Source organism: Sinocyclocheilus grahami, unplaced genomic scaffold (genome assembly GCF_001515645.1).
Source record: "Sinocyclocheilus grahami isolate Dianchi unplaced genomic scaffold, SAMN03320097.WGS_v1.1 scaffold814.1, whole genome shotgun sequence".
NCBI classification, from domain to species: domain Eukaryota; kingdom Metazoa; phylum Chordata; class Actinopteri; order Cypriniformes; family Cyprinidae; genus Sinocyclocheilus; species Sinocyclocheilus grahami.
Window position 1 is genome coordinate 32,738 of NW_015505993.1, and position 10,433 is coordinate 43,170.

The window sequence follows — 10,433 nt, forward strand, 5'->3', positions numbered from 1 at the left end:
TTATGACCTAGAGTCAATATTTTTTATATCTAGTGTAGCTGTGTTGTTTCTTTTGTGTGTGTGTGTGTGTTTTCTTAGTGGGCTTTTCTTGAGATAATGCACTGGAGGTTATGATTGGATTTCTTGCTTTGTCATCAGTCAAGTCACCTTTATTTATATAGCGCTTTTAACAATACAGATTGTGTCAAAGCAGCTTTACAGTATTAAACAGGAAAATAATGTGTCGATAATGCAAAATGACAATAGTAAACACTCAACTTTCAGTTAAAGGCAGTTCATCATTGATTCAGTGATGTCATCGTCCAGCTCAGATTCATTTCAACTAGTATCTGTGCAATCAAGTCAACAATATTGCCAGAAATTAAGTGTCCCCGACTAAGCAAGCCAGAGGCGACAGCGGCAAGGAACCAAAACTCCATTGGTGACAGAAATGGAGAAAAAAACTTGGGAGAAACCAGACTCAGTTGGGGGGCCAGTTCATCTGGTTCCCGTGGTCTTGTGCCGATGAGCTCAAGTACTGAGGTGCTAAAACATTCAGGGCTTTAGAATTAAAATTAGCAAGATTTTAAAATATATATGATGTTTAATAGGGAGCCATTGCAGTGTTGACAGAACCGGACTAATATGCTCATACTTCCTGGTTCTAGTAAGAACTCTAGCTGCTGTATTTTGGACCAGCTGGAGTTTGTTTATTAAGCATGCAGAACAACCACCCGATAAAGCATTACAATAATCTAACCTTGAGGTCATGAATGAATGTTTCTGCATTTGACATTGAAAGCGTAGGTCGTAATTCAGATATATTTTTAAGATGGAAAAATGTGGTTTTACAAATGCTAGAAATGTGGCTTTCAAAGGAAAGATTGCTATCAAATAGCACACCTAGGTCCCTAACTGACAACGAAGAATTGACAGAGCAGCCATCAAGTGCTAGACATTATTCTAGTTTATCACATGCAGAGGTTTTTGGTCTGATAATTAACACCTGTTTTTTTTTCAGAATTTAGCAAATTAGTATTTATTAGATAATATTAGAATTAGTAGTCATCCATTTTTTTGTCAACTATGTATTCCATTAGTTTTGCAAATTGGTATGTTTGTCGAGCCGCAAAGAAATATAGAGCCAAGCGTAACATGTAAAGCATGAAAAGCAATGGCCCTAGTACTGAGCCTTGAGGTACTCCATACTGCACTTGTGATCGATATGATACCTCTTCATTCACGGCTATGAATTGATGGCAGTCAGATTAGTAAGATTTGATCCAAGCTAATGCACTTCCACTAATGCCAACAAAGTTTTCTAGTCTATTCAAAAGAATGTTGTGGTCAATAGTGTCAAATGTAGTGCTAAGATCTAGTAGCACTAATAGAGAGATACAACTACTATCGGATGATAAGAGCAGGTCATTTGTAACTCTAATGAGAGCGGTCTCAGTACTATGATACGGTCTAAATCCTGACTGGAAATCCTCACAGAAGATTCCATTTTTCTCTAAGAAGCAGAACCGGACTAATATGCTCATACTTCCTGGTTCTAGTAAGAACTCTAGCTGCTGTATTTTGGACCAGCTGGAGTTTGTTTATTAAGCATGCAGAACAACCACCCGATAAAGCATTACAATAATCTAACCTTGAGGTCATGAATGAATGTTTCTGCATTTGACATTGAAAGCGTAGGTCGTAATTCAGATATATTTTTAAGATGGAAAAATGTGGTTTTACAAATGCTAGAAATGTGGCTTTCAAAGGAAAGATTGCTATCAAATAGCACACCTAGGTCCCTAACTGACAACGAAGAATTGACAGAGCAGCCATCAAGTGCTAGACATTATTCTAGTTTATCACATGCAGAGGTTTTTGGTCTGATAATTAACACCTGTTTTTTTTTCAGAATTTAGCAAATTAGTATTTATTAGATAATATTAGAATTAGTAGTCATCCATTTTTTTGTCAACTATGTATTCCATTAGTTTTGCAAATTGGTATGTTTGTCGAGCCGCAAAGAAATATAGAGCCAAGCGTAACATGTAAAGCGTGAAAAGCAATGGCCCTAGTACTGAGCCTTGAGGTACTCCATACTGCACTTGTGATCGATATGATACCTCTTCATTCACGGCTATGAATTGATGGCAGTCAGATTAGTAAGATTTGATCCAAGCTAATGCACTTCCACTAATGCCAACAAAGTTTTCTAGTCTATTCAAAAGAATGTTGTGGTCAATAGTGTCAAATGTAGTGCTAAGATCTAGTAGCACTAATAGAGAGATACAACTACTATCGGATGATAAGAGCAGGTCATTTGTAACTCTAATGAGAGCGGTCTCAGTACTATGATGATATGGTCTAAATCCTGACTGGAAAACCTCACAGATTCCATTTTTCTCTAAGAAGGAACATAGTTGTGATGATATTACCTTTTCTAGTATCTTTGACAGAGAAGAGAGATTCGAGATCCATCTGTAATTAACTAATTCTTTAGGGTCAAGTTGTGTTTTTTTTATGAGAGGCTTAATAACAGCCAGTTTGAAGGTTTTTGGGACATATCCTGATGACAATGGCAATTTAATAATATTCAGAATCTATGTTCCTGGAGATCTACCTTCCTGCAGAGTTCAGTTCTGATCAAACACACCTGTCTGTAATTATCAAGTGCTCCTTCAGATCCTAATTAGTTGGTTCAGTTGTGTTTGATCAGGGTTGGAGGTGAACTCGGCAGGAAGGTAGATCTCCAGGAACATACTGTAGATTCTCTACTGAATATTATTCAGGGTTGGGCACCCCTGGTATAAGGACCAAATGTCCCCACAAGGATAGTAAAACCTGAACTTTTTGACATTGTGAAAAATATAGTAAATGATGTTTATCTGAAAGTGTAACAATGCAAACAGATTTTCTGTAAGGGGTAGGTTTAGGGTTAGGGGATTGAAAATATTGTTTGGTCAGTATAAAAGTAATAGAAGTCTATGGAAAGTCCACACAATTCACAGAAACAAAAGTGTGTAATTGACTTAATGAATTGCAATACTTATAGTAGCTATAATGCAAAAAGGAGAATTAGATTGAATGCTTCTAATTTACATAGTTTGCCACGCCCTGTCTAAAACACACAAGCACTCTATATTAATAAAGGAACACACATTTTACAGACCTTCATATTTAATTATATTTGATTACATGCATTTGCAATTAGTTTGTAAAAGGTGGTTATACAGATCTGGGCTGCGTTTTCGTTGCATTCACACAGTTTTGACCAGCAGGCGGTGTTTCGAGCTTTCGAGCGCCGTAAATCGTTTTGCGAAGCAATTGGTTTATTTGATTTAGTTTCGAAAAGCTTAGGTTTCTCCCATCACTCCATCACTAGATATTTAAAAATACCATACATTTACCCTTTCACAACAATTGCAGGCACGCGTTGTTATGCTCCGACGACATTTCCCGTCTAACCCGGAAACGCTTCAAACTCCACAGAAGTCTCCAGTTAGCTTATCCTGGTTTAGCCTTATCGCTTTATTTTGTTAATCAAATAAAGGAATAAAATATTAAGTTATATTTGAATTTGATCAGAGTCAGAGCGCAAAGATACTCATTCTAAAGGTAAAACCTGCATCGCCTGAATTCTCGATTTTAACGTATAACCTAAATATGTTGCGGTGGTGTCACGGTTGACAGTAATTGTCGCTATTAGAGCTGATAAAGCAATTAAATCGTAATAATATACATCTAATGTAGAATTACCCGATATATGAGTATAGTATTGCACTAGTTTTAACGCTGTAGCATCTGCACTGCACATGTATTAATAGTGTTTATTATTGTTTAGGTCTGTGTTCATACTAGCTCCTCTTTCTGCCTCCAGTGTTTTCTCAGTGTTAAACAGCTGATCAGGAGATCATGGAGAAAGGTAAGACAACATTATAATAGCAGAAGTTTTAATTTCAAAAAGTGTTTGGTAGCAGTTTTCACTCATCTACACTGTAGATGAACGGACAGTGTGTTTGGAATAGCTAATGGTTAGAGTTCTGATTGATGAGGTGTTGTGTTGGGTCAAGTTGTGTTTTTTTTATGAGAGGCTTAATAACAGTCAGTTTGAAGGTTTTTGGGACACATCCTGATGACAATGGCAATTTAATAATATTCAGAATCTATGTTCCTGGAGATCTACCTTCCTGCAGAGTTCAGTTCTGATCAAACACACCTGTCTGTAATTATCAAGTGCTCCTTCAGATCCTAATTAGTTGGTTCAGTTGTGTTTGATCAGGGTTGGAGGTGAACTCGGCAGGAAGGTAGATCTCCAGGAACATACTGTAGATTCTCTACTGAATATTATTCAGGGTTGGGCACCCCTGGTATAAGGACCAAATGTCCCCACAAGGATAGTAAAACCTGAACTTTTTGACATTGTGAAAAAGATAGTAAATGATGTTTATCTGAAAGTGTAACAATGCAAACAGATTTTCTGTAAGGGGTAGGTTTAGGGTTAGGGGATTGAAAATATTGTTTGGTCAGTATAAAAGTAATAGAAGTCTATGGAAAGTCCACACAATTCACAGAAACAAAAGTGTGTAATTGACTTAATGAATTGCAATACTTATAGTAGCTATAATGCAAAAAGGAGAATTAGATTGAATGCTTCTAATTTACATAGTTTGCCACGCCCTGTCTAAAACACACAAGCACTCTATATTAATAAAGGAACACACATTTTACAGACCTTCATATTTAATTATATTTGATTACATGCATTTGCAATTAGTTTGTAAAAGGTGGTTATACAGATCTGGGCTGCGTTTTCGTTGCATTCACACAGTTTTGACCAGCAGGCGGTGTTTCGAGCGCTTCGAAACCGTAAATCGTTTTGCGAAGCAATTGGTTTATTTGATTTAGTTTCGAAAAGCTTAGGTTTCTCCCATCACTAGAGTTTAGGATATTTAAAAATACCATACATTTACCCTTTCACAACAATTGCAGGCACGCGTTGTTATGCTCCGACGACATTTCCCGTCTAACCCGGAAACGCTTCAAACTCCACAGAAGTCTCCAGTTAGCTTATCCTGGTTTAGCCTTATCGCTTTATTTTGTTAATCAAATAAAGGAATAAAATATTAAGTTATATTTGAATTTGATCAGAGTCAGAGCGCAAAGATACTCATTCTAAAGGTAAAACCTGCATCGCCTGAATTCTCGATTTTAACGTATAACCTAAATATGTTGCGGTGGTGTCACGGTTGACAGTAATTGTCGCTATTAGAGCTGATAAAGCAATTAAATCGTAATAATATACATCTAATGTAGAATTACCCGATATATGAGTATAGTATTGCACTAGTTTTAACGCTGTAGCATCTGCACTGCACATGTATTAATAGTGTTTATTATTGTTTAGGTCTGTGTTCATACTAGCTCCTCTTTCTGCCTCCAGTGTTTTCTCAGTGTTAAACAGCTGATCAGGAGATCATGGAGAAAGGTAAGACAACATTATAATAGCAGAAGTTTTAATTTCAAAAAGTGTTTGGTAGCAGTTTTCACTCATCTACACTGTAGATGAACGGACAGTGTGTTTGGAATAGCTAATGGTTAGAGTTCTGATTGATGAGGTGTTGTGTTGTGCTGCAGATGTGAAGACAGGCATCCCCTCTGGCGTGGCTGCAGAAGCGGCGGCTGGACCTCTGGTGTCACAGAGCCGATCCGAGGACGAGGAGTCCACTGCTGTAAAGAGGACAGCCGCTCAGGCCTTCAGCGGAGCCGGGATGATTCCCAAACGCAGAAGCTCCTCCAGGTGAAGAGGAGTCATCCGTTACCATAGCAGTTCACTGTGGTAATGTACGTATGTCTAAAAGGTGTCAACTCATTACATTTTAGATCAATAAAGAGAAAGAAGTTTGATGATGAACTGGTTGAGAGCAGCCTTGCGAAATCTACCAGTCGGGTCAAAGGTCAGCCAGTCATCGAGCCAATCAGATGCCCTGGGAATGACCTTGCATCCAGTGACAAGAAGAAGGTAATGAATGTTATTGGATTTTATTTCACAAATCTCTGGGTTATTTGATTGTGGTGAATCTTGCCTATTATTTTCTGGCCAAGAACCACTATGATAGACCACTGTAAATGTGTGTGTGTGTGTGAGAGAGAGAGAGAGAGAGGAGAATTATAATATACCTACCTGTCAATAGTTTAAAATATTTGAGATTTAGGTTTTCGTTTGTAATTTATTGCTGTGATCAAAGCTGAATTTTCAGCATCATTTCTCCAGTCTTCAGTGTCTCGTGATCCTTCAGAAATCATTCTTAATATGCTGATTTGCTGCTCCTCAAGAAACAGTTGAAAACAGTTTTTGCTCTGATACACTATCATTTAAAAGTTTACACTATCATTTAAAATTCCACAAGGGAGCATTAAAAGTGACAGTAAAGACATTTATAATGTCACAGCAGAAGATTTGTATTTCAGTTCAATTCTGTTCATTTAGAGTTTTCTTCATTTAAGGAACCTGAAAAAAATAGCATGGTTATTTTTAACCATTTTCAATATTGAAAATAAAGAGAACCATTGTTAATAATTCAGGACAAATAATAAAAAATCATTTAAAAAGCTGAGCTTCAAATCAGCATATTAGAATGATTTCTGAAGGACTGTGTGGAAATTCAGTTTTGCCATCACAGGAATGCATTTGAAAATATATTCAAATAGGTAACAGTTCTAAATTGTAATGATATTTCAAAATACTACTATTTTTACTGTATTTTCAACCAAATAAATGCAGCCTCGATGAGCATTTGAGACTTCTTTCAAAAGCAAAATCAAATTTTAAACAGCAAATATTAAGCAACAAATTTTCTGCATAGCTGAAATAAGACCTTGCGCTTTTAATATAATAGAATCATTTTAGCTCGTATATATTTCGTTTCATTTCTTTTCTATACTTGCGTATGTGCAATACAGTCATTACATGTTTTATATACAACGATGGTGTTTTTCTGTGTTTGTTTTTCTGTCTTTTAAAGTAAACATGCATGGTGCTAGTAGATTTGATTTACTGATATGTAACATCTGTATTTTAAGTGTGACATGAAACATTCTTTACCTTTCAGTTGATCTGCTACTCCATAATTTGTCTCTGAACTGTAGGGTTTAAAGTCTGGCAGCTCTCTTACACCTCCTCTTAGCATGCTGATGGCGCCTTCATCGATGACCAAACGAATGAAGAGAAACAAGCAGCCGTTACAGATCACCAAAGACCTGGGCCGCTGGAAACCCACTGATGACCTGCTGCTCATCAATGCCGTTTTACAGGTCAGCTGTCAGATTTTAGGAGCTTAATAGTTTAGAGACGTTCTGCTGAGATGAGTTGAACTGACGTAGATGTACAGTTGAGGTCAAAAGTTTACATCCCCCTTGCAGAATCTGCAAAACGTTAATTATTTTACCAAAATAAGAGGGATCATACAAAATGCATGTTATTGTTTATTTAGTACTGACCTGAATAAGATGTTTCCATATAGTCCACAATAAAAAATAATAGTTGAATTTATAAAAATGATCCCGTTCAAAAGTTTACATACACTTGATTCTTAATACTGTGTTGTTACCTGAATAATTCACAGTTGTGTTTTTTTGTTTAGTGATAGTTGTTCATGAGTCCCTTGTTTGTCCTTGGACTCATATGCAACTATTACAGAAAGTTCAAACACTCACTGATGCTTCAGAAGGAAAAAACATGCATTAAGAAGGGGGGGAGGGGGAGGTTGAAAACTTTTTGAATTTGAAAATCAGGGTAAATTTAACTTATTTTGTCTTCTGGGAAACATGTAAGTATCTTCTGTAGCTTCTGAAGGGCAGTACTAAATGAAAAAATATGATATTTAGGCGAAATAAGAAAAATTTACACATCTTCATTCTGTTCAAAAGTAGTTTTTTTTTGTTTGTTGTTTTTCCGGCTCGTAATGCATCGTTTTCCCTCAACTGTAATTTGTGTTCAGACCACAGATCTTACATCCGTTCACCTGGGAGTGAAATTCAGCTGTCGCTTCACGCTGCGGGAGATTCAGGAGCGCTGGTACGCTCTGCTGTATGACCCTGTCATATCAAAGTGAGTTTCTGACCAAATCATTCTTCTCATATAGTTATAGTTCCTGTTTTAATCTGGTAGAAAAGTGAAATGAAAAAAAAAATTGCCATCACCCTCATGTCATTCCGAACCCCAAAGACTTATTGCTTCCCCAGAACACAAGGATAACAGCCATGTTCATTTCCTAATAGCGTCATAAAAGTTATACCTCTTGACCTATTCATTCATTCTGTTCATGGCAATTGAACACCAGGGACAATATATCAACTGATATTTGGCTTTTTATTTTTATTTTTTTTATTTATTTTTTTTATGACTGTATCCACCAACACGTCAGGTAGTGTTGGAAGCTAGAATATTAGTTTGATGCCGATAATCTACCTCTTAATTAGTTACCTCTCTTGAACGGTTCTACCTAATTCTAAAAAGGCAAACGCTTGAATAATTGATCATGTATAATTTTCAATTATGCTCCTACAGTCTGCACATGAGCAATTATTTAAAGGGGTCATATGATGCACCGCCGTTCTCGACCCCGCCAACCCAGCTCACTCTAGTCCGGCCTCAGCTCACTCTAGTCCGGCCTCAGCTCACTCTAGCCTGGCCTCCGCTCACTCTAGCCCGGCCTCCGCTCACTCTAGCCCGGCCTCCGCTCACTCTAGCCCGGCCTCCGCTCACTCTAGCCCGGCCTCCGCTCACTCTAGCCCGGCCTCCGCTCACTCTAGCCCGGCCTCCGCTCACTCTAGCCGGGCCTCTGCGCACGCTACCGATGAGCTTTGTAAAAATCGACGCGTTTCAAAAAGGCGGGGTATAGAGGAGAAACAATAATGTACGGTATGTGGAAAATAATGTGTTTTTTTTACTTTAAACCGCATAAACACATTTCATTACACCAAATACACAATTTTTAGCAGCATCATATGACCCCTTTAAGCAAGTCTTAGAATACCTTAATCTAATAAAATGAATTCCATGAACCTCAAACTCTTAGTTACAGTTTTTTTCTTAATCATGTTTTGTGAATTTGTTTTATTATGGTAGGATTCTAGGAGAAGGAGAAGTTGATATCTGAAATGTAAGTCTATGTGTATTGATGCTTTTAAATGGATTCCTATTTAAATGCAAAGCTTCTCAGATTTTCTTCTCTGGAAGGGTTTGGGATGACATGAGGGTTAGTAAAAAATGAGGGAGTTTTTGCTTTTTAGTTTACTCATCCGATGTGTTTCTAGTGCAACCTCTGCCTAAAGGAGAGCAAGTGCTGAACTTCTCTGATGCAGAGCAGGTGGTTGATGATGCCAAACTCAAGTAAGTAAACCGCAGCTACACCATCATGTGTGTATGAGTTCATTAACAAATAATACTTCACAATAAGACTTTGTCCTGCAGTGTGACTAATGAACTTTTTAAAATATATATATTTTATTTACCTATATCGGTTTTTATGCAACAACAAATTAAATGCAAACACGTAAATTCTGTTAAGTTTAGCTTCTGTGCTATAATGTAACCTATGTGTTACTGTAAACGACAAATGAACTTTTAAAAGTGAATTCAAGTTTAATATTTTTAGTCATGCTGCAGCACACTGTTCGAAATGTCACTCATTATGTGTAGATGCACATTAGAAAATGGTTTATTGTGAGAGAGCTTGTTTTCATGCATATATGTGACCCTGGAGCACAAAACCAGTCTTAAGTCGCTGGGGTATATTTGTAGCAATAGCCAAAAATACATTGAACGGGTCAAAATGATCGATCTTTCTTTTATGCCAAAAATCATTAGGGTATTAAGTAAAGATCATGTTTCCATGAAGATATTTTGTAAATTTCCTACCGTAAATATATAAATATAGGACTTCATTTGGGCAACTTTAAAGGCAATTTTCTAAATATTTAGATTTTTTTTTTGCACCCTCAGATTCCAGATTTTCAAATATTTGCATCTCGGCCAAATATTGTCCTAACAAACCATACATCAACGGAAAGCTTATTTATTCAGCTTTCAGATGATGTATAAATCTCCGTTTTGAAAAATTGCACTTTGTCCTGCAGTGTGACTAATGAACTTTTTAAAATATATATATTTTATTTACCTATATCGGTTTTTATGCAACAACAAATTAAATGCAAACACGTAAATTCTGTTAAGTTTAGCTTCTGTGCTATAATGTAACCTATGTGTTACTTTAAACGACAAATGAACTTTTAAAAGTGAATTCAAGTTTAATATTTTTAGTCATGCTGCAGCACACTGTTCGAAATGTCACTCATTATGTGTAGATGCACATTAGAAAATGGTTTATTGTGAGAGAGCTTGTTTTCATGCATATGTGACCCTGGAGCACAAAACCAGTCTTAAGTCGCTGGGG

At 36.8% G+C, this 10,433-nt stretch overlaps 1 protein-coding gene across 1 annotated transcript in view; it reads left to right on the forward strand.

Annotated features, from left to right (window-relative positions):
- The first annotated feature begins 4,805 nt into the window (after positions 1–4,805).
- LOC107562235 (microspherule protein 1-like) overlaps positions 4,806–10,433 on the forward strand; it is a 13,369-nt gene continuing 7,741 nt past the window's right edge. Inside the window, exons 1-7 of the mRNA XM_016246842.1 lie at positions 4,806–5,157; positions 5,420–5,464; positions 5,614–5,776; positions 5,860–5,998; positions 7,126–7,290; positions 7,977–8,088; positions 9,271–9,370. Coding sequence (XP_016102328.1) covers positions 5,455–5,464; positions 5,614–5,776; positions 5,860–5,998; positions 7,126–7,290; positions 7,977–8,088; positions 9,271–9,370 — 689 coding nt within the window. The 5' untranslated portion in view covers positions 4,806–5,157; positions 5,420–5,454. The remainder of the gene's footprint in view (positions 5,158–5,419; positions 5,465–5,613; positions 5,777–5,859; positions 5,999–7,125; positions 7,291–7,976; positions 8,089–9,270; positions 9,371–10,433) is intronic.